A 25,001-nucleotide genomic window follows, 5' to 3' on the forward strand; every position below is an offset into this window, starting at 1 on the left:
TACCTGCTGAAGCACGTGCTACGGGTGGGTGCTCCTATGGTGACCAGTGTGCTGAGATAAGGTGGGGCTTTACCTAGCAAAGACTTATAGATGACCTGGAGCCAGTGGGTTTGGCAACGAAAATGTAGCGAAGACCAGCCAACAAGAGAAAAACAGGTCGCAATGGTGGGTAGTATATGGGGCTTTGGTGACAAAACAGATGGCACTGTGATAGACTGCATCCAATTTGCTGAGTAGAGTGTTGGAGGCTATTTTGTAAATGACATCGCCGAAGAAGTCGAGGATCGGTAGGATAGTCCGTTTTACAAGGGTATGTTTAGCAGCATGAGTGAAGGAGGCTTTGTGCCGAAATAGGAAGGTGATTCTAGTTTTAACTTTGGATTGGAGATGCTTAATATGAGTCTGGAAGGAGGGTTTACAGTCTAGCCAGACACCTAGGTATTTGTAGTTGTTCACATATTCTAAGTCAGAACCGTCCAGAGCAGTGATGCTAGGTGGGTGGGTGGGTACGGGTAGGGTTCGGTTGAAAAGCATGCATTTAGTTTTCCTAGCGCTTAAGAGCAGTTGGAGGCCACGGAAGGAGTGTTGTATGGCATTGAAGCTCGTTTGGAGGTTTGTTAACCCAGTGTCCAAAGAAAGGCCAGATGTATACAGAATGGTGTCGTCTGCGTAGAGGTGGATCAAAGAATCACCCGCAGCAAGAGCGATAGCATTGATATATACAGAGAAAAGAGTCTGCCCGAGAATTGAACCCTGTGGCACCCCCATAGACTGCCAGAAGTCCGTAAACAGGCAATCCGATTTGACACACTGGACTCTGTCAGGGAAGTAGTTAGTGAACCAGGCGAGGCATTCATTAGAGAAACCATGGCTGTTGAGTCTGTCGATAAGAATGCGGTGATTGACAGAGTCGAAAGCCTTGGCCAGGTCGATGAAGAAGGCTTCGCAGTACTGTTTTTTTTTTTTTTTTTTATCAATGGTGGTTATGATATCGTTTAGGACCTTGAGCGTGGCTGAGGTGCACCCGTGACCAGCTCAGAAACCGGAGAAGGTTTGGTGGGATTCGAAATGGTCTGTGATCTATTTGTTCACTTGGCTTTTGAAGACTTTAGAAAGGCAGGGCAGGATGGATATAGGTCTAACAGTTTGAGTCTAGAATGTCTCCCCATTTGAAGATGGGGTTGACCGCGACCGCTTTCCAATCTTTAGGAATCTCAGACGATACGAAAGAGAGGTTGAACAGACTAGTAATAGGGGTTGCGACAATGGCAGTGGATAATTTTAGGAAGAGAAGGTCCAGATTGTCTAGCCCAACTGATTTGTAGGGATCCAGATTTTGAAGCTCTTTCAGAACATCAGCTGTCTGGATTTGGGTGAAGGAGAAGCGGGGGAGGGGCTTGGGCCAGTTGCTGCGGGGGGTGCAGAGCTGTTGGCCGGGTTTGGGGTAGCCAGGTGGAAAGCGTGGCCAGCCGTGGAGATACACTTATTGAAATTCTCGATTATAGTGGATTTATCGGTGGTGACAGTGTTTCCTAGCCTCAGTGCAGTGGGCAGCTGAGAGAAGGTGCTCTTATTCGCCATGGACTTTAGTGTCCCAAAACGTTTTGGAATTAGTGCTGCAGGATGCACATTTCTGTTTGAAAAAGCTAGCCTTTGCTTTCCTAACTGACTGTGTATATTTATTCCTGACTTCCCTGAAAAGTGTCATATCGCGGGGACTATTCGAAGCTAGTAGATTGTGCCACAGGATGTTTTGTGCTGGTCAGGGCAGTCAGGTCTGGAGTGAACCAAGGGCTGTATCTGTTCTTAGTTCAACATTTTTTGAAAAGGGGCATGCTTATTTAAGATGGTGAGGAAGGCACTTTTAAAAGTACAACCAGGCATCCTCTACTGACGGGATGAGGTCAATATCCTTCCAGGATACCTGGGCCAAGTCGATTAGGAAGGCCTGCTCGCTGAAGTGTTTTAGGGAGCGTTTGACAGTGATGAGGGGTGGTCGTTTGACAGCGGACCCATAACGGATGCAGGCAATGAGGCAGTGATCGCTGAGATCCTGGTTGAAAACAGCAGAGGTGTATTTAGAGGGCAATTTGGTCAGGATGATATCTATCACGGTGTTCATGTTTACGGATTTGGGGTTGTACCTGGTAGGTTCCTTGATAATTTGTGTGAGATTGAGGGCATCTAGCTTAGATTGTAGTTTGTTGTTTCTTGGAAAGACAGTGAAAACCGACATTTATTGGTTTTGCTTCAAATCAAAGAGGGCATGGAAAACGTTAAAGGATATCAAAAACCGGTATAGGCCTATAACTCATGATCAAACGTTCCCTGCCCCAACATGTCCGAGGTTGTTTCACACTAGAGGGAGAGCCAATGTGTGTGTGTGTGTGAGAGAGAGATGGAGGCACGCTCAAGGTGCTATGTTTGGTCTGTTTACTTTAGCTCAGGTGTCATAGCCAATCCTGGCATCCGAGGCAGCTTTCTAACTGTGACACAGAACCAGTCCTCGGTTTCAACAACTGACTCAAAACTCCCACAATCTTGCTACTCTCCATGGACACTCTTGGACCTCCATACCCAGCTTGAAGTGAAACGGCATTTGTGTTATGAAATACACGTAAGTGTCAAATTATTAAAGGGAAAGTTCACCAAAGTTACATTGGTTTCCTTACCCTGCAGGCCAGCAATTTTGCCATAACACTACACAACTAATTCAAATGACCAAAGATTGATGATTGGTTGATTATTTAAATCAGCTGTGTAGCGCTAGGGAAAAACAGAAACGTGCACCCCTTGGGGTCCCTAGCAATTCATGCATTGGTTTAGTTTCCCTGGTACTGTTTCCACATGCTAAAGTTTAAGAATTTGTGGTACAAATCCCATTCACATTATGGAACCAATTAGCAAAGACACCAATATGTAATTTTGGTGAACTACCCTTTTAACTCACTGTCTCGAAGAAAATCTCCATCATGCGAGTCCTCTTCTCCTCAAGACTGAGACCTTTTTTTTGGACTGCAAGACAAAAATACAGAAGAAACAAAATAAGTCAATTATAATGTGGCAATCTGTAATTGGTACATACATTGACTTTCAAAATTGATAATCTAAGTTCAACTGTCATACCCCATCATAACCACAAATATAACTGTAAAAAGAATGTCTAGCCTTAAAACATGGATAAAACTATGTTTATCTCATGAATGGTCAGTCCTTGCATCCGACGTCTGAAGCGGCCATTCAGCATTTAGTGAGATGCTACCTATGCAGATTTCAGGATTTTCATACTTCTTGCGCTTAGCGGAGCCGAGCTATTGCACAGGAAGTTGTTAAGGAAGTGAGTTTGGTTTATACTGGACCTCCGGTCCCCACCTACAGTTAACCAATCATGTCAATTCTGAGCCCTACACAGTATAACAAAAATGTAGGGGTACACGGCGATGTGGTACAGAGCTTGATTTGCCCTCTTCAAGCCTCCACAAATTGCGTCATACCTTCCATACGAAGCATCTGATCACAATTTCGGATCAAACATAAATATAAATTATCTCTCCATCCCCATCCCTCAGCCATTTACCAAAACAGAGGTGGGGTTGACATTAGCTAGAGTTCAAGCAAAGCTTCTTCAACGGGCTATCTAGATATGCCATTTAGCCAGTGTGCAGTTGACTGGGAGCAAGGGTGTTGACTGTAAAAAGGTCTAACTAACTTACCATTTTGCAATGTAAATAACTTTCACAGACTGAGTTTCTCCGGCTTCAGTGATACAGTGCAAGCAATGAGTTTCCCGCGGTAGTTCAAGGGTTGTCAACAAGGGAAGGGGGAACGGGATATTAAACTCACCTCTCATATCCTGGCGCCATCTGTTGTCACTTTAGGAGAGCTACAGCAAAAATCAACCAAACCGCGCAAATTATGCGAGAGCTTGCAATTTTGACCAATTCCCGCACTGTCAGCGCATAAAAGGGTCCAATCAAAAGCGAGTTCGTAATTTTGACCAATTACTGCACTGTTACCGTGGAAAATGGCCCAATCCAACCACACGTCAACAAAGTTTTTCCCCCTGGCCTGTCAGCGTATTCACGGCGAAGATGGGTGATTATTGTTGGCTGACAATGAACAGAAATCAATCTCATTTACCAACAAAAATAACAGCTAAACGACAGAGCAAAACCATTTCCAAATGTTTTTGGAAACTATAGAAACTCGACAATCAACAGTCACTTCAAATCAGCAAAGCATATGAGAATGTTAGAACAGTTCCCACAGCAGCGGCAGATCACCATGACTGAAGTGGTAGCAGGGAAGACTGGCAAACGCTGAAAGAATCAAGTTGAGTGGTGTTTTCCTCAAACTTTTACTCCGCTAACCTTGGCTTTAGTAGAGTGGTCGGCACTCTGCTCTCCCCAGTCTGTCAATGGAGAGCGCTGCTCAAGGCGCTGAGTGCAATTAGTCAGCATTGCCGTTTTAAACTTAATAGGGATCACGAAGGCACAATCTTTCTGGATTTTTTAGAAATGTAATAACAATCAACCACAACTCTATTTTTCCGTGTTCTCTTCTTTATCTCCCTTACGACCCTTTCAGAAAAAAGAAAAATCACAATCAAGAATTTTGAAGACAACTTATTTGAAAGAAATATCGATCCTCAAATTGAAAGTGATTGATCAGCTTTGAATCTATTTGGGGTTTTTTAAGAGAGAGAGAGTCAGTAGGAAATGGAGATGCATCTCGTGTTGATAGCAAGCCCCAAGCCTGATGGAGAGGTATGTGAGTGGATTATGACAGAGCTGTTTGTTCAGGAAAATAAACCGAATCGAGCACTTTAGATGTTTGTAATTGTTTTTGTATGATGTATTCTGCTTAAAATCACATGTGACTTTTGTTGCTTTGTGAAATTAACATGAAAAAAAAATATTTAAAAAAATAAGCTAAATTAAATTCAGAAAAACTGCAGCAAAAATTAAGCATTTTTGGCTGCAGAAATTCCCAAAATGTTGCAAAATCCTGGAGGGACTGACTATGGTTATGATCAGTGATGTAGTGGTGGGGAAAAAAGGTGGCGAGTAAACTCTGATCGCAGGTCGCGGTGAACGCTCCCTATTCTTTCAATGCATTTTCTGCATAAGGTGGGTGCTATGCCCAAGTGCCAAATTGATTTTGTCCCCCACACCAAACGCGATCACACATGTTGAAATATCAAAACAAACTCAACCAATTATATTAATTTGGGGACAGGTTGAAAACCATTAAACATTATGGCAATTTAGCTAGCTAATTTGTCCTATTTAGATAGACAGCTTGCTGTTGCTAATTTGTCCTGGGATATACATATTGAGTTATTTCACCTGAAATGCACAAGGTGCTCTACTCCGACAATTAATCCACACATAAAACTGTCAACCGAATCGTTTGTAGTCATCTCTCTTCCTTCCAGGCTTTTTCTTCTCTTGACTTTATATTGCGATTGGCAAATTTAATAAATTAGGCACATTACGGCCCCTGACCTAGTCTTTCAGTCACCCACGTGGGTATAACCAATGAGGAAATGGCACGTGGGTACCTGCATAAACCAATGAGGAGATGGGAGAGGCAGGACTTGTAGTGCTATCTGCGTCAGAAATATAATTGATTTCTATGTTAGCCCTTAGCAACGCAGACGTTCGTTGGCACGCTCCAGACGCTCCAGCAGTGTGGATGCAATAATTGAATAACCGATTTCTAAATTTATTTTGCAAAGCTCGCGCACGCATGTTACACTGAACCCAAACCGACTGCGGGCGTGCGCCTTTGTGCATACATTTATTTGGTCCCCCTACACCAAACTCGATCATGACATGCAGGATAAAATATCAAAACAAACTCTGAATTAATTCGGGAACAGGTCGAAAAGCATTAAACATTTTTGGCAATTTAGCTAGTAAGCTTGCAGTTGCTAGCTAATTTGTCCTATTTAGCTAGCTTGCTGTTGCTAGCTAATCTGTCCTGGGATATTAACATTGAGTTGTTATTTTACCTGGAATGCACAAGGTCCTCTACTCCGACAACTAATCCGCACATAAAACTGTCAACTGAATCGTTTCTAGTCATCTCTTCTCCTTCCAGGCTTTTTCATCTTTCAACATATATGGTGATTGACATCTAAACTTTAATAGTATTACTACACCGACCGGCAACACAGTTTGTCTTTCAATCACCCATGTGGGTATAACCAATGAGGAGATGGCACTTGGGTACCTGCTTCTATAAACCAATGAGGAGATGGGGAAAGGCAGAACTTGCACCGCGATCTGCGTCAGAAATAGAAAGGACTTCAATTTTTAGCCCTTGGTAACGCAGACGCTCATTGACGTGCACAAGCAGTGTGGTGCAATAATTGAATAACATAGATTTTTAAATTTATTTTGCAACGCGGGCGGTGTGGTCAGCCTATTAGCGCCTGGCAACGCAGATGCTCGTTGATCTGTGTCTGGGTAAATATATTTTGCGAGGCTCGCGCATACGATGCGCACGGGCTTGTCCGGTTTGGTGTTTAAAAAATGGCATGGTGTTAAAAAAGGTGAGTTGACCCTCCACTACCCAGTGTTTCCCAAGCTCTGTCCCAAGCTCTGTCCCGGGTCCCCCCTGGGTGCACATTTAGCTTTTTTCCCCTTGCACTACACAGCTGATTGAAATAACAAACTCATCATCAAGCTTTGATTATTTGAATCAGATAGATAGTGTTGTGGTAGGGCAAAAATCAAAACGTGCACCAGGACCAAGTTTGGGTCACCCTGCACTTCACCACTGCCAATGATGTATATAACCCTGGATTTCTGTTGCTATGTATTGGCCAATGATAGGCTTTGAAGCCACCGTTCGGCCATATTGGTACTCCCCAGAAGAAGCAGTCCTTAATTAAATCTTTCAAGAACAAAATTGAGATGCTCATGTCTCCGCCCTAACAATGTGGTGAGTTCACCATTTTCAATGAAGAAATAAGGTTTTATATGTAAGATGGTTAAATAAAGATAAAAAAATATTGATTATTATTATTTGTGCCCTGGTCCTATAAGAGCTCTTTGTCACTTCCCACGAGCCGGGTTGTGACGACAACGCACTCATCCTTATGTTTAATAAATGTATAGTGTGTGTCGCAGGCTTACAATGATGGCAAAAAAAAAACATTTGAGAGTGCGCTGACCCTGGTGCTGGAACTGGAGGTTGAATGTGTGAAGTGGGTATGGGACGATAAAAAGTTTGGGAACCACTGCTCTAAAGTAATAGCAAAGTGTCTTTGTACCAGGAGTGTGTGAATGGAATATAAATAAAAGGTTAGGATTCTTCCGACTGGACAATTCCCCAATGACAAGATTTTACCAGAGGTTGCAAGAAAAGTCTACAGAAATAGCTTTGTTGGTTATTAATGCCTTCTTGATTACATAAGTGTTTCTTCATTGAAGTTTCTAATCTACAGGCTATTTCTTTCTCATTCATAGAAGTGGATTCACAGAACACTTAGTTCAGGAATGCAATACTTTATTTCTGTGCTGTACACAAAGAGCAAATAAACATAAATTATGGAATGGTCAGACTTGAGGAAATGTTTTAACACACTGCAAGCATATTAGGGCTTTGGGAAATCTGACTTTAAATATGAATATTCAGATACAGTGAAAGGGCATAGCACTGCAATTTTTAACAGGGTGTTGTGTAAAGTTGGAATGTATGACATTCATAACACTTGCAACAATACACAATTTTCAAAAATGTTTTACATACACATTTTGGGGGTGGAATGGAACAGCACAGTCATTGTAATGCCACTAAAATGTAGTTTCTGTACAAAAATGTTCAAATTGCATATCACACTTGCTGCATTACTGAGAGCTAAACATACAGAATTTGGGCAATTCTTCCATTTGCCATCAGGGTATCAACATTCACGAGGACACATTTTTTTTTAAGCACAAATACAAAATGGCTGCCTGAAACTATGTACTTGAAAGTAATGAATTGATTCAAGTGCTTTCTAATCTAAATTGATCAAAACAGACGAATGAAGAAAGAAAAAAAAGATAAGGAGAGCATTTTTTAAGGCTGAACCTATTAAGATGTAGGCTAATTACCCATTTGAACAGAGCGCAATTTATTCACACAGATTAAGCTATTGTATGTTTTTTAGATAAACTATTACAGTGTCAGCTACAGTTTCAGAATACTACACCTGAGTACTATCAATAGTTGTGGCAACAGACAAAAGGGCACAACAATTGAGGATGGGAGGTAAGAGATGACAGGTTTGTAATATCAGTTTCAATATTGTCGTTATTGTTTCTAACAGCTCTACAATGACCTACAGTGCAGAGTAGCAAGAATACCAAATCAAATGTTACACATGGTTAGCAGATGTTAATGCGAGTGTAGCGAAATGCTTGTGCTTCTAGTTCCGACAATGCAGTAATAACCAACAAGTAATCTAACTAACAATTCCAAAACTACTGTCTTATACACAGTGTAAGGGGATAAAGAATATGTACATAAAGATATATGAATGAGTGATGGTACAGAGCAGCATAGGCAAGATACAGTAGATGGTATCGAGTACAGTATATACATATGAGATGAGTATGTAAACCAAGTGGCATAGTTAAAGTGGCTAGTGATACATGTATTACATAAGGATGCAGTAGATGATATAGAGTACAGTATATACGTATACATATGAGATGAATAATGTAGGGTATGTAAACATTATATTAGGTAGCATTGTTTAAAGTGGCTAGTGATATATTTTACATCATTTCCCATCAATTCCCATTATTAAAGTGGCTGGAGTTGAGTCAGTGTGTTGGCAGCAGCCACTCAATGTTAGTGGTTGCTGTTTAACAGTCTGATGGCCTTGAGATAGAAGCTGTTTTTCAGTCTCTCGGTCCCAGGTTTGATGCACCTGTACTGACCTCGCCTTCTGGATGATAGCGGGGTGAACAGGCAGTGGCTCGGGTGGTTGTTGTCCTTGATGATCTTTATGGCCTTCCTGTCACATCGGGTGGTGTAGGTGTCCTGGAGGGGCAGGATTATGGTGATTGACTATAGGTAGTTTGCCCCCGGTGATGCGTTGTGCAGACCTCACTACCCTCTGGAGAGCCTTACGGTTGTGGGCGGAGCAGTTGCCGTACCAGGCGGTGATACAGCCCGCCAGGATGCTCTCGATTGTGCATCTGTAGAAGTTTGTGAGTGCTTTTGGTGACAAGCCGAATTTCTTCAGCCTCCTGAGGTTGAAGAGGCGCTGCTGCGCCTTCTTCACGATGCTGTCTGTGTGAGTGGACCAATTCAGTTTGTCTGTGATGTGTATGCCGAGGAACTTAAAACTTACTACCCTCTCCACTACTGTTCAATCGATGTGGATAGGGGGGTGTTCCCTCTGCTGTTTCCTGAAGTCCACAATCATCTCCTTAGTTTTGTTGACGTTGAGTGTGAGGTTATTTTCCTGACACCACACTCCGAGGGCCCTCACCTCCTCCCTGTAGGCCGTCTCGTCGTTGTATAACTACATTTTTAATTTCCAGGACTCATTGAAAGTGAACTAAACATCCCAGAATGCTTTGAGCCATCATAAGTTGTATCATAAAGAGTTTAATGTTAATTGTCACTTATTGTATTTTACACCACGCGTACGTGCGCACACACACGCACTCTTTTGCATTGAGCAACAATACCTAGTCTGTTATTATTGTGGAAGAGAAGAAGTGTAAAACCACTAGAGGAGATAAGATACTATATCATACATTGAGCAGTATGTGAATTCCTTATTGTTAATATATGTAAATATCAAGTGGTGGTGTGTAGATTGAAAAAAACACTCCCACGAAGAACTATCTCCTAAGCAGAATGTAACAATTGGGCAGTGTCACAAAATGTGTCATCTGATACCAAACTTAGATAGCTTCCTGCAGATGTCTGCAATCTTTGACAAACAGATGTTGGTGAATGATTTACAAATGTTTGTGGAAAGGTTTTTGGACAGCGTTGCATGCACTTGTTATAAATACCATGCTTTAAAAATACCCTGATATATTTGAGGTCCTATATGTATGAAATTGAAGGTGAGGTGGGTAGAGAACTCATTTTCACTGAGAACATTTGACTAGAAGCTACTTTAGCCAGAGATTACTTTGTGGTGATCATTGATGCCAAATAATAATCATGGATGCCAAGAAAGTGAAACAATCTAATTCATTAAAATTGGGGAATGAGACATATTTTTGTCCAGAACAGGGCTCCGGGCAGCCGAGCGGAAATGGAGGAAAACTCGCCTCCCTGCGGACCTGGCATCCTTTCACTCCCTCCTCTCTACATTTTCCTCTTCTGTCTCTGCTGCTAAAGCCACTTTCTACCACTCTAAATTCCAAGCATCTGCCTCTAACCCTAGGAAGCTCTTTGCCACCTTCTCCTCCCTCCTGAATCCTCCTCCCCCTCCCCCCCCCTCCTCCCTCTCTGCAGATGACTTCGTCAACCATTTTGAAAAGAAGGTCGACGACATCCGATCCTCGTTTGCTAAGTCAAACGACACTGCTGGTTCTGCTCACACTGCCCTACCCTGTGCTCTGACCTCTTTCTCCCCTCTCTCTCCAGATGAAATCTCGCGTCTTGTGACGGCCGGCCGCCCAACAACCTGCCCGCTTGACCCTATTCCCTCCTCTCTTCTCCAGACCATTTCCGGAGACCTTCTCCCTTACCTCACCTCGCTCATCAACTCATCCCTGACCGCTGGCTACGTCCCTTCTGTCTTCAAGAGAGCGAGAGTTGCACCCCTTCTGAAAAAACCTACACTCGATCCCTCCGATGTCAACAACTACAGACCAGTATCCCTTCTTTCTTTTCTCTCCAAAACTCTTGAACGTGCCGTCCTTGGCCAGCTCTCCCGCTATCTCTCTCAGAATGACCTTCTTGATCCAAATCAGTCAGGTTTCAAGACTAGTCATTCAACTGAGACTGCTCTTCTCTGTATCACGGAGGCCCTCCGCACTGCTAAAGCTAACTCTCTCTCCTCTGCTCTCATCCTTCTAGACCTATCGGCTGCCTTCGATACTGTGAACCATCAGATCCTCCTCTCCACCCTCTCCGAGTTGGGCATCTCCGGCGCGGCCCACGCTTGGATTGCGTCCTACCTGACAGGTCGCTCCTACCAGGTGGCGTGGCGAGAATCTGTCTCCTCACCACGCGCTCTCACCACTGGCGTCCCCAGGGCTCTGTTCTAGGCCCTCTCCTATTCTCGCTATACACCAAGTCACTTGGCTCTGTCATAACCTCACATGGTCTCTCCTATCATTGCTATGCAGACGACACACAATTAATCTTCTCCTTTCCCCCTTCTGATGACCAGGTGGCGAAACGCATCTCTGCATGTCTGGCAGACATATCAGTGTGGATGACGGATCACCACCTCAAGCTGAACCTCGGCAAGACGGAGCTGCTCTTCCTCCCGGGGAAGGACTGCCCATTCCATGATCTCGCCATCACGGTTGACAACTCCATTGTGTCCTCCTCCCAGAGCGCTAAGAACCTTGGCGTGATCCTGGACAACACCCTGTCGTTCTCAACTAACATCAAGGCGGTGGCCCGTTCTTGTAGGTTCATGCTCTACAACATCCGCAGAGTACGACCCTGCCTCACACAGGAAGCAGCGCAGGTCCTAATCCAGGCACTTGTCATCTCCCGTCTGGATTACTGCAACTCGCTGTTGGCTGGGCTCCCTGCCTGTGCCATTAAACCCTACAACTCATCCAGAACGCCGCAGCCCGTCTGGTGTTCAACCTTCCCAAGTTCTCTCACGTCACCCCGCTCCTCCGCTCTCTCCACTGGCTTCCAGTTGAAGCTCGCATCCGCTACAAGACCATGGTGCTTGCCTACGGAGCTGTGAAGACCTCATGGCTCTGTGCCCTTGCCATCCACGGCCTGCTGTGAGGGGTACAGTTCCCGCGCAGCCTCAAAACTGTACCTCCAGGCTCTGATCAGGACAGGCAATCACCACCTTCCGTTCTTTCAGGAATACCTGGATAGGATGTCTTAAGATTTAGATGCACTATTGTAAAGTGGCTGTTCCACTGGATGTCTTAAGGTGAACGCACCAATTTGTAAGTCGCTCTGGATAAGAGCGTCTGCTAAATGACTTAAATGTAAATGTAAATGTCCGGGCACTTTATTTTAAATTTTTACTTCCTTTCAATCTCACTTCCATACACATTGACTGTCGACTAATATTAGCAACAACCTCCATACTTGCATGATAAACCTTCATTTCCAGTTTTACATCAAGTGCCACGTCACAACAATAAATAACGAAAGGAAGAATTGGTCCAACCTAACCATGATACCCAGTTATCATTTCTCATCGTCCCAACAAGGGAAACTTTAACACAAGGGATGTATATCAGCTCTGGGGTGAAGTTTCCCCTAAGTTCAGATCTAGGATCAGCTTCCACACCACCAATCTGAAACCTAAACTATTGGTGGGGAAAATGCTAAACTGACCCAAGACCAGCATCTCTAGGGGCAACTTCACCCTACTACTTCTGTATATCACATTAGGGGCAGGGACAGAAACTAGTCGAATAAATCTCCATCCTCCAATCCACGGAGATCTCAATCATAGTCCCTCCCTCCCACCTACATCACATCACCAATTCTCCTTCTCTTCTTCCTCTTCCCCATGGCCTACAGTTGAAAAGGTTTCTGAGGAAATACAGGGTATTTGTGAACTCCAGCGGGTCAGTAGAGGACAAGCTTAAAGGTCAGAGGTTACGAAGGAGGCTACAGAGGCACACGTCAGGGTGAAAGGTTAGAGAGAGGGATTGAATTAGTGGGGGAAGTGCAAATCTACCCATTTACTCCGTACTGAGGATGGTGTGTGTGTGTGTGTGCACTAAGTGTGCGAGGGCTACTGCAGGTAACGGTAGACTTTGAAGCAGTGGTTCCCAGAGTTCCAAAAATAAAAATAAATAAAACAGCTATAGGATAGAGTAGATCAGGAACAATAATTTTCAGACAGCGTTGAAAGTTGAGTGTTTCAAGCACTGACAAGACGCCAGTGAGATGCCTTCAATGGAGAGTGAACTGTGCTGTCTGCCTGCCAGCCTTCGGAGGACCTGCTCATCCCCCATTGACCTCCTTTTCTCTGTTCAAGCCATGTGGTTCCATCTTGATTGTTACTCCACCTGTTGGAGGCTTGAAACACTCAACTTTCAACGCTGTCTGAAAGTTATTGTTCCTGATCTACTCTATCCTATAGCTGTTTTATTTATTTTTATTTTTTTGTAGCCATGTCGTTTGAATTTGATATGTTGAACAATGTATAAAACAATGTTGAATTGAGCTTAACCAACTTTAGATTTTCTCCCCCCAAGACAATGGGTCGTACAAATGGCTCGACACCTAGGGGTAATACCATGTGACCTAGCAGGACTATAACAGTTCTGCTCCCCTATCTCTTACCCTCTTCTCTTTGGACCTCCATCACCAGCAGGCCGACCATAGGTCCTGGACCTTTGCCTTTAATGGCCAGAACTGGTAACTGATCATTTAGGGGGAAAGTATATTTTAGAGAATAATACCTGTAATCCAGTACAGACATTGGGAAGGAAGTGCCCACACACTAAATAGGCGTAGAAGAAGAGTTAGTCTCAGAAGAAAACACAAGACTTAAAAGAGCTAGCGTAGCCTGAACGGTACACGTAAGCTAACAGTCTTCAACCCAACCCCTCTGAATCGGAGAGGTGCGTGGGGCTGCCATAATCGACATCCACGTCTTCGACACCCGGGGAACAGTGGGTTAACTGCCTTGCTCAAGGACAGAACGCCAGATTTGAAGGAGAAGACAATTAGAGCACAGTTTCTGCAACTCAAGCAAGGAGCCAACAGAGAAGAGCAACAAGCATAAGGACACCAACTCAGGACCAAAAGAGCAACCTGATGGAGGAACCCAATTCAGCAAGACTGGACACACAGCCATCTTCTTTCTTTGTTCTCCTCCATGCAGCCTGAACCATCAAGAAGCCACAATAGAATTTGATCACTGACAGAGTACATCATTTAATGTTCAGGATCTCAAGGTCTTCACTTGTTGTCTTAAAAATCTATTTACTACCTTTTCATTCTCATTATGTTTAAATATTTTGATCAGTATTATTAAATGTTGATTGTATAAAGGAATTGTGTTTGTCTTGGTTTTCTGGTAAATAATTGTCGTGACGTGATTACCATTAATGCGATGATTATTTTATCAAATCAATTAACTATGTTTAATTATTACGATGAATAAATTAATCATGTAACAATTAACTCATTAGCTATCTTGGGGCACCACGGAAAAAGTTTAATGAGTTTTTGTTTCCCGAATAAACTCAAGAATATCAGAATATATCATCTCTTAGTCATTCATTAATTATTATTACCTCATATCAGTCTCATTCTGAACGTTGCATAATCCGTTATATTTGCACGAACCCTAGTCTACATGATGACTCAGTGATACACAAATTGGCTGAATTATTTATTTACTAACTAACTAAATAATCACACAGAATTACATACACAGGATAGATTATACACTGATTATTACATAATGCAATGAAAAGTCCCTAGTGGACTAACCCCGATATGATTGCTGGTTACCCAATGAAAGTGGTGAGGGGAGAAGGAGAGACAAAATAATTCAACTATCGTACATACAGTTGAATAATACGCTCATCGTAAATATGGATATTTGGCACCCTAACAACCGCTCATTCGGATTTAGAAATGCAATGTATATATTTACGCTTGTATGTCTTTGTTGTCTCTCTCTGTTGAACTCGCCGATCAGTCTGTGGTGAATAGTTCGACAGAAAGTCTCGTTGTGTAAGCCTCTGGTTGTCCACCAGAGGTCACCATTTCCTTAGTAGTTGTAAGTAGGTTTCCTTTGTTCTGGAAGTGTCTGTTAGAATGGAAACATCAGACGTACTAATGGTAGTTTGATAGGGAAATTTTATTTTCTCGTCTTCGGTCGAGTTTCCTAGACTACGTTAAATGCAGAGCTGCAGGCGGTGCATGTCTCGTCTTCTTCTCTGTTTAGTTTGAGGATCTTTACATTTTCACTTTCTGGTAGTGTCTAACCGTTTTACACGTGTAGCCACAGCCCCACGCTTTCTGGTCTAGTAGTTTTAAACCATTTGTGACGTCCGGCTTACCGTCTGTATACTGGTCCAATGTAAATTTAATTAAGAGTCCTTTTATAAGCGTTCCATCCATCCTTTTTGCATAATGCCTGTGCTCACATGGGCTTGGTTACTGACGGTAAAACTTTACATGAAAACAATTCTCATTTAGAAGGCTAACATCACATTTCATCTTCATACAGATAGGATCATATTTAATCATATAAGTTTTACAACACTTAGATGCAACTCTGACATATACATTGTAAAAGCTCTTAAAGTTTATTTAATGATATCACAGAACAATAACTGATCTGACATGATTGTTCTTTAAGTCCCTCCCGACCATTTCCCACATTTATGTTAGAAATATTGTTTCGATGTTAAAGTATTTAGGCCAGAGTCTCTCTCTACACACAAAGGACTTTTACCTCAATACTACAGAGAAGAAGTGAGGGTTTCTGCCAGGTATTTACGATCTGGTTGTTAAGTCATAAAACTCTTGTGGAAGAGAGAGAAGGGGGGTTGTCTGGCTGTCACCCTGTGCCAGCTGATCTGGCACCTATGATCCTCACCCAAGGGAGAGAGAGAGAGTCATGACAGAACTCCAATTGATTCTCATGAGAATTCATACCTTCATATAAGCCAATAATTACTATTGTTAAAATGTTAGTCTTATAGAGTTACTGGTAAAATAACTCATGATCCAGGTCTTCTTGAATACAATACTGGACTGGTGCTTCATTAATAATCTCATAGTAATAAGTGTATACACTATCTTACAGCTTTTTCAAGTGCTTTCAGAATTTGTGTAATGAAAAGCGCTATAGAAGTTGAATAAATTATGCATTATTATATCCCTTTTTCAGAAAGGTGCACATCCTTTTTTCAGAAGGGTACACAAACATTTTATGGGAAAATATATATACTTTTTCCACAAGGGTACAAATAATTTGTAATTGATGAGATGGTCTTACCTTCACAGAATGATTATGGAAGTCTGTAACAATTATCTCATTGTTATGGTTGACTGCTGCAAAGTGAGGACCTGGATCAAACAGAGAGATAGGAGCAAGGTTAAATGCATGTACTATGGCAATGTAAACAACAAAACAGAGGAAAGTAGAGATGGCTTGAGGTGATGGCAGAGACATGAGCATTGTCATAGCCCACTCTGGACTAATAATGAGTAGTGAGCTTTTTGGCGCCAGGGATTCACCCAAGTGGTGCTACTTCTTTGTATGGAGGAATGGCTACAAAAGTAAAGCGGCTACGCTATGGACATCGGGGACGTCGAGGTGCGCTGCTAAACTGCTCCGGACCTGTCTGGGCCTGACCCACATCCCTGTGATGCTGCCTCCCATCGCTCAAGATACAATCAAGACCAACTGCTTCAGCTCCCATCCGGACTTCCTGATTTACTGTTTTTGTTTCCTTGTTTAATTACATTTGTGCTGTATACATAATTCAGCTTTAAGCTGGCATACCACGTCCTACATGTAAATGTAATAAAACTACTACTACTAAAGACACTGCTGACAAAGTTGAAAATGGCTTGCTTTAAAACAATGTATCATTTGATGTGATATGTTTATGAAAGACATGCCAAAACACATGTAGAAACTGATTCGACTGTTTGTATTTTATTATGTTTAACTGTAAACAAATACAATAAACTACAATCATTAACACATTTTTAAATGAAAAGACATGTATTTAACTGAAATGGAAAGCTATAAGAAAGAGTGGGGTAAATTGAGCAAAAAGGGTAAGTTGAGCCACCCTTGTTTCTAGGAAACCATAAACAACATTCATAATTTGACCAAATATTTAAGAAGGATTCTCATTTCATGGAGTCTGTAAAGGAAGAAACCATATGGAAAAAGTGGTCCCATTTTTTTATTTGTGTAATGCTCCGGGTGTCGTGGGTGTGGAGTCAGACGCAGGAAACCGAGAGTTCACTACTGTGCTATTTAATGCACTCACGAAACACTGGGTACTCAAAAACAAATGCCCCAAACACGGGGGACGAACACAGTACAGCAGAATACACGACCAGGAACAAACACGGGGGACGAAAACAGTACAGCAGAATACACGACCAGGAACAAACACGTTTGTCTACTACATACACGAAGATTACAATAATTAATCCTGAACAAAGAAACAGGCTTGCTGGCTGTCTAATAAAGCCCAACTAATTACTAACATACAGGTGCTAACAATAAACATACAAGGAGGGGGAGGACAAGAAAATCAGTGGCAGCTAATAGGCCGGCGACGACGACCACCGAGCGCCACCCGAACGGGAAGGGGAGCCACCCTCGGTTGAACTCGTGACAATTTGTATTAATTATTTTACAAAAAAGAGATAGTAGTTGTGTTAAATTGTGTTTGGGAAATAAAGAGACATGGTTTTAAAAAGGTAATTGTAATATGTGACCCATTTCAGGAAACTAGGCCTATGTTGCGGGTCACTGCTGCACACAGGAGCCATTTGAATGGATTTTTAAAAACGTTTTATCTAAATGCGTTTTTTGGCAGAAATGCCTTCTGGGACATGTGAACTTTCATGTGCCTTAATAACAAATGTGTATGCCATGTGTAAATACAAATAAAATTGTTAAAATGGCGAGTCTAGTTGGTTTAGCCACAGAAAAAGCTAGCAACCTTCCTGCTAGCCATGATTGGCTAAGATAATGAGTGGGCTGGACATTAGTTTTTAGTTTGAGAGATTAGTTTGGATTGGTCTGCCATATAGCAAGCTTCTGTCTATTTGACCTGGTTAGAATGTGTAGGTATGTGGCTTTTAAAAATCTTTTTATTTTTTATTTTACTAGGCAAGTCAGTTAAGAACAAATTCTTATTTTCAATGATGGTCCAGGATCAGTGAGTTAACTGCCTTGTTCAGGGGCAGAACAACAGATTTGTACCTTGTCAGCCCTGGCGATTCGTTCTTGCAACCTTTCGGTTACTAGTCCAACGCTCTAACCACTAGGCTACGCTGCCGCCCCAATATATTATATTGTTTAGAACTGCATAAGTGTTGATCTCCACTTTATGGAGGACTGAGTTTTGAAATCAGTGGAATTAGAGTATGATAGCTAAGGAGATGGAGAAAACACCTGGCTCCGGATTACATCTTCAAACTATGAGCAAACATGGCATCCGTGACGGGGAAAAGTGTTCAACCATGATGTATACGGGTAAAATAGTCTAGCTAGCTAAATTTTCATATATTACATGTTACTAATTTTGACAAAGTCGTTTTCATTTCAAGTTAAAGTGTACTGTTAAATTGTTGAAAAAAGCCTAACCAGCTCTCCTAGGGCGAGTAAAATGGTCAGAGTAGGGTGTTCTCATTTGTGTCTGGAAGTAGCTAGCAAGCTAGACATTGTTAGCCAGTTAGCTTGGATGCTTGACTGCCATTGTGAGGTCAGAATGCTCAGATCAACCCTTCTCATCGGCCAGTGTGCGCTCTGAACGCTCCGAGAGCGAAACGCTCTGAATTTAAGAATGAACAATCTGACAGAACAGTTGCAGTCACCAACTCTCTGGATAACATAAAAACAGCTTAACCAGCTCTGCTAGGGCGAGTAATGTTCAGTGAGCTGTTCTCTCATTTTGAAGTAGCTAGCAAGTTAGCCAGTTAGCTTGGGTGCATGACTGCTGTTGTTAGTACAGAACGCCCGGATCAACCCTTAAAGAGATGGGTTGGGCTATAGCTTAAGAGGGTATGAACGATGCTGAATGGGTGTAGACAAAGAAGAGCTCTCCAGTTGGTACCAAAACATTCAAAAGCAATCAACATTAAAAGCAGAATTACTTTCCCATTGTTCCTCAAATGCAGTGTATGATATACCATTTTTTAGCTCTGTCTCTGCTTTTATCCAATGTAAAAATGAAAATAAAAATGTTAAATTTTGCTACATGAGACTGAATGAATCAAGGCGGTCGGTCACATATTTCATTCAGTAGAGAAAATGTGTAACTTACCCTGTCCCGCGGCTCAACAAGTGCCAAGAGACTACTTTTCAAAACTGTAATGTTTACTTTAATTCTGATTATTTCCAGGGATACACAACATCCTGAAATATATGTTGATATTTTTGGTAGAAAGAATACTATATTTCCCTTGACGGAGTGATGATAAATATTTTTAAAACTAATCAAATCAAATTTTATTTGTCACATGTGCCGAATAATTCACCTTAAAGTGAAATGCTGACTTACAAGCCCTTAAGCAACAATGCAGTTTTAAGAAAAATACAAAAAAAATACAAAAATAAAGTAACAATTAAAGAGGATCAGTAAAATAACAATAGCGAGGCTATATACAGGGGGTACCGGCTCAATTTACCCCACTCTCCCGTATTGGATGTTTTGACAGGTTATTTGCTATTTACGTGTATGCTTAGGCCTACAGTGTTTTTTTGTTTGTTCGTTTTTTTTCATTCATTTTTTTTTATTTTTAATTTAATTTACATTTTATTATGTAAATCATTAATTCTGATTTTGATGCAATAAAGAAAGTATTGTATATATTATATTTGATAGTCCCAGTTGGTACTAGAACATCAAGGCCGCCAGCGGGGAAAACAACCTGTGGTTACCTAGGTTACCCCCATTGGCTCACAGCTCACACCTTTTTCAAACGCAATGTTCTTGTTGTCTGCTTGTTTTAGCAATTACAAAACTACATGGAAGAAAAGTACAACATGCCTAAATATTACTTTTCAACACTGCCTGCTCCTGAATGTTCTGACTACTTACAAAAACGTAATGTTGTAGGGCTTCCCTCATGATGGTGCAAGCTAGCTACCGACAAGAACATTAAGCTAGCCAAGACCAACAACACAAACAAACGGACTACACTGCTACATGTAGTGAGTGGAGTTACAAACGGACTATACTAAATAAGTTTAATGTCATACCTGTGATTAAATGTTTTCTACACATAACTACGCTGTAGCACCGGGTCACCACATTTTTCACTCTCCCACGCTGAATAGCCTGAAGCCACCGAGCTCTTCTCGCAGGTTCTATTTCCCTACTTTAGGTTAGGATTTTTTTTACCGCTTGTTCTCCCAAATTTCGTGATATCCAATTGGTAGTTACAATCTTGTCCCATCACCGCAACTCCCGTACGGACTCGGGAGAGGCGATGGTCGAGAGCCATGCGTCCTCCAAAACGAGACCCTGCCAAGCCATATTGCTTCTTAACACACTGCTCGCTTAACCCGGAAGCCAGCCGCACCAATGTGTCAGAGGAAATGCAGTACAACTGGTGACCGAATTAAAGGTGCATGCACCCAGCCCGCGACAAGGAATCGCTAGAGCGCGATGGGATAAGGATATCCCCGGCCGGCCAAACCCTCTCTTAACCCAGACGACGATGGGCAGAATGTGCGCCCCCTCGTGGCCTGCTGCGACAGCCTGGGATGGAACCCGGGACGGGAGTGACTACTCTGCGATGCAGTGCCTTAGACTGCTGCGTGACTCAGGAAGCCGTGGGTTGGGATTTTTTACCTGGGTACATTGAAAAACATTGCAGCTTTTCGGCATGTTTTGTTATTTCAGTATAACAAAAAAAATCTATGAAGTTGGCTCTTTTACAATGGGGGTCAATGGGAAATCATTTTTATTTTCTCCAATTTGTGGGCGTGGTTGAGGGGAATTCCTTATGGCGCGAATATCGACTTGGAGTATCAAACATGACTTACGTTATGACATAACAAACGAGGACATTCTGGGGTTTCCAAAACCTGAGATTCTTTCATTTTCCAGGCATTGTTATCTTGAGCAACGATCAGTCAACAGCCAAAGCATAAACTTTTCAATATCTTTTTTTTTCTTTACATGATCAGCAGCAGGATTTGCCAGCAAACCAATGTGGACAACACAAGAATGTATGCTCTGTCATACATGGCTCCCAAATGGGCCCAGAAACCCCAGGGCCTCCCCTTTCCATTGGTGCTCCAGCTGGGTATTTCATGGCTGCCACTAAGGTAAATCCAAATGATTGGATTTCATGTCGACAATATTTCGACATTTAAATTTGTGTCATGTGAATTAATTAAGAATAGTACATTATATAGGACAATTACTTCAGGAGAAGAAAACAAATGAAGCAACTTCAATAAAGCATTTCTTTAAAAAAAAAAACATCAAATCACATTTTATTTGTCACATACACATGGTTAGCAGATGTTAATGTGTAGCGAAATGCTTGAGCTTCTAATATCTAACAAGTCATCTAACAATTCCCCAACAACTACCTAATACATACAAATCTAAAGGGGTGAATCAGAATATGTACATGTAAGTAGGGTTGGAAACTTTCTGGTAAACTTTTGGGAATTTTGCTTAAATTCATTTTTAAAAAGTTAGCTTTTTTTGTGGGATACACAAGGCAGGCAATTCTAGGTCTTGTGGCATATTTTGGTTAAACTATTCAATGGAATTGCAACCCTCTGCATGCACAGTACACATGTACAGCTGATTCTCAAGATCTTGCACACTAATGAGATGCTATTGAACCCACACTACTACACTGTATGAGCCAAGGACTACATGCTTTCTGGTAAGTTTTGATTACAATACTGGGCGGGGTGAATATATTTTATGACATACATGATTTTTTGTTAACTAGTAAATAGTAGCCTACAGCAAAGTGTGTTTAAATCATTTCTAACGTAACAATTTCTGCAAGTTAGTTTTTGCTACCATGTGGGTTTTAGCTTCCATACATGTTTCATTTGAAAACATTTATCTTACAAAGGAGTTGTTTAATCTAACTGCTTAACTATTTATCTGTACATGGAATTGTATTTGGTTATTTTTTTACAATTCACAATTCACTGCAGCTAATGTAGAAGTAAAAGCTGTGTACATTTGCAAATACTGTGCCAAATAATATGTAAAGAATGCAACAATGATACACCCCTCCAACCAGACATGCTTCATCTACTCAATTTCTGGATGCAGTTCAACAGAGTTCAAGTGAAGGTCAAACAAGTCATAGAGAAAGCAGACTGTATTACAATCATCTCTGATGGGTGGTCAAATATTCGTGGACAAGGAATAAATAACTACATAATCTCCACCCCTCAACCAGTATTCTTTAAGAGCACAGGCACAAGGGACAACAGACACACCGGTCTCTACATTGCAGATCAGCTGAAGGCAGTCATCAATGACCTTGGACCACAGAAGGTATTTGCACTGGTGACAGACAATGCTGCAAACATGAAGGCTGCTTGGTCTCAAGTGGAGTAGTACTACCCTCACATCACACCAATTGGCTGTGCTGCACATGCATTGTATCTGCTCCTCAAGGACATCATGGCACTGAAAACAATGGATACACTCTACAAGAGAGCCATGGAAATGTGAAGGGTCATCAAGTTAAATCAGCAATCTACCTCACCAAGCAAAGTGAGAAGAATAAGAGCACCACATTGAAGCTGCCTGGCAACACCTGTTGGGGTGGTGTTGTCATCATTTTTATTTTTTTTACCTTTATTTAACCAGGCAAGTCATTTAAGAACAAATTCTTATTTTCAATGACGGCCTAGGAACAGTGGGTTAACTGCCTGTTCAGGGGCAGAACGACAGATTTGTACCTTGTCAGCTCGGGGGTTTGAACTTGCAACCTTCCGGTTCCTAGTCCAACGCTCTAACCACTAGGCTACCCTGCCGCCCCAATCATGTTTGACAGTCTCCTGGAGGGGAAGGAGTCTCTCCAAGCAATGGCCATATCACAGTCTGCCGATATGGACAGCTCAATCAAGAGGATCCTCCTGGATGATGTATTTTGGGAGACAGCGGTAAGCAGCCTGAAACTCCTGAAACCTATAGCAGTAGCCATTGCACGGATTGAGGGAAACAATGCCATCTATTCTGATGTTCAGACTCTGTTTGCAGATGTACAAAAATAAATCCGTACTGCCCAGCCCACTTCATTGTTGCTCCAAGCAGAGGAAACTGCAGTTCTGAAATACATCAAAAAGCGTGAAGACGTCTGCTTGAATGTATGTAAATGCTTGAAGCCCATACATGCCGCAGCGTACATGTTGAACCCCAAGTATGCTGACAATAGAATCCTGTCTGGTGCAGAGATCAACAAGGCCTATGGTGTCATCACTACCGTGTCTCGGTTCTTGGCAGTCTGGTGAAGTACACTTCCAAGCAAGGGCTTTGGGATGGAGATGCCAACACATCTCATCAGCCACCTGGTGGAAGGGACTTTGTGGATCTGAGGCTCTTTCCCCTGTTGCCTCCATCATCCTCCAAACCCACCAACATCAGCCACCTTAGATTGCAACTGGTCCTTGTTTTGGAACACGCACACAAAAGCAAGCAACAGGCTTTTTTAAAATATTTTTTTTAGTGGTTACTCATGACTTTAATGAACAAAGTGACACATGAAATAACTATACAAAACAACAAACGGAACGTGAAACCTAATTACAGCCTATCTGGTGAAACTACACAGAGACAGGAACAATCACCCACGAAATACAAAGTGAAACCCAGGCTACCTAAATACGGTTCCCCATCAGAGACAACAAGAATCACCTGACTCTGATTGAGAACCGCCTCAGGCAGCCAAGCCTAACTAGACACACCCCTAATCAACCACAATCCCAATGCCTACAAAAACCCCAATACGACAATACAATAACCCCATGTCACACCCTGGCCTGAACAAATAATTAAAGACAACATAAAATACTAAGACCAAGGCGTGACAGAAACCCTAGACCCACTCCAATTTGCAAACCGCCCCAACAGATCCACAGATGATGCCCTTTCACACCTGAACTAAGGACCCTGGGACTAAACACCTCCCTCTGCAACTGAATCCTGGACTTCCTGACAGGCCACCCCCAGGTGGTAAGGGTAGGTAACAGCACATCCGCCACGCTGATCCTCAACACGGGCTCCCCTCAGGGGTGCGTGCTCAGCCCCTTCCCGTACTCCCTGTTCACTCATGACTGCACAGCCAGGCATGACTCCAATACCATCATTAAGTCTGCCGATGACACAACAGTGATAGGCCTGATCACCGACAGCATATAGGGAGGAGGTCAGAGCCCTGCCCGTGTGGTGCAAGGACAACAACCTCTCCCTCAACATGATCAAGACAAAGGAGATGATTGTGGACTGCAGGAAAAAGAGGACAGAGCATGCCCCCATTCTCATCGATGGGGCTGTAGTGGAGCAGGTTGAGAGCCTCAAGTTCCTTGGTGTCCACATCACCAACAAACTAACATGGTCCAAGCACACCAAGACAGGCGCGAAGAGGGCACGACAAAACCCTTTTCAGGAGACTGAAAAGACTTGGCATGGATCCTCAGATCCTCAAAAGGTTTTACAGCTGCACCTTCAGATCCTCAAAAGGTTTTACAGCTGCACCATCAAGAGCATCCTGATGCGGTTCATCACTGTCTGGTATAGCAACTGCTCGGCCTCCGACTGCAAGGCACTACAGAGGGTAGTGCGTACGGCCCAGTACATCACCGGGCCAAGCTTCCTGCCAGCAGAAGTAACGCTGGGTCTTCCTTTCCTGTGGCGGTCCTCATGAGAGCCAGTTTCATCATAGCGCTTAATGGTTTTTGTGACTGCACTTGAAGAAACTTTCAAAGTTCTTGACATTTTCCGCATTGACTGACCTTCATGTCTTAAAGTAATGACGGACTGTCGTTTCTCTTTGCTTATTTGAGCTGTTCTTGCCATAATATGGACTTGGTCTTTTACCAAATAGGGCTATCTTCTGTATACCATCCGTACAACAAAACTGATTGGCTCAAACGCATTAAGAAG

General features: G+C 42.4%; 1 protein-coding gene and 1 long non-coding RNA gene across 2 annotated transcripts in view; both read right to left on the minus strand.

The window, feature by feature from the left end:
* LOC115146749 (meiotic nuclear division protein 1 homolog) overlaps positions 1 to 13,513 on the minus strand; it is a 45,637-nt gene extending 32,124 nt beyond the window's left edge. Inside the window, exon 1 of the mRNA XM_029688802.2 lies at positions 13,474 to 13,513. Within this exon, the coding sequence (XP_029544662.1) occupies positions 13,474 to 13,513 (40 nt within the window). The remainder of the gene's footprint in view (positions 1 to 13,473) is intronic.
* An 843-nt stretch (positions 13,514 to 14,356) lies between these two features.
* Positions 14,357 to 20,413, minus strand: LOC115145821 (uncharacterized). Its single transcript, XR_003866054.2, has 3 exons — positions 20,108 to 20,413; positions 16,151 to 16,221; positions 14,357 to 14,953 (listed from the first exon to the last, which is right to left on the minus strand). It is a non-coding gene; the product is annotated as an uncharacterized LOC115145821 (long non-coding RNA).
* Positions 20,414 to 25,001: the final 4,588 nt, after the last annotated feature.

The sequence above is a fragment of the Oncorhynchus nerka genome, linkage group LG18, assembly GCF_034236695.1.
Source record: "Oncorhynchus nerka isolate Pitt River linkage group LG18, Oner_Uvic_2.0, whole genome shotgun sequence".
Lineage (NCBI taxonomy): Eukaryota > Metazoa > Chordata > Actinopteri > Salmoniformes > Salmonidae > Oncorhynchus > Oncorhynchus nerka.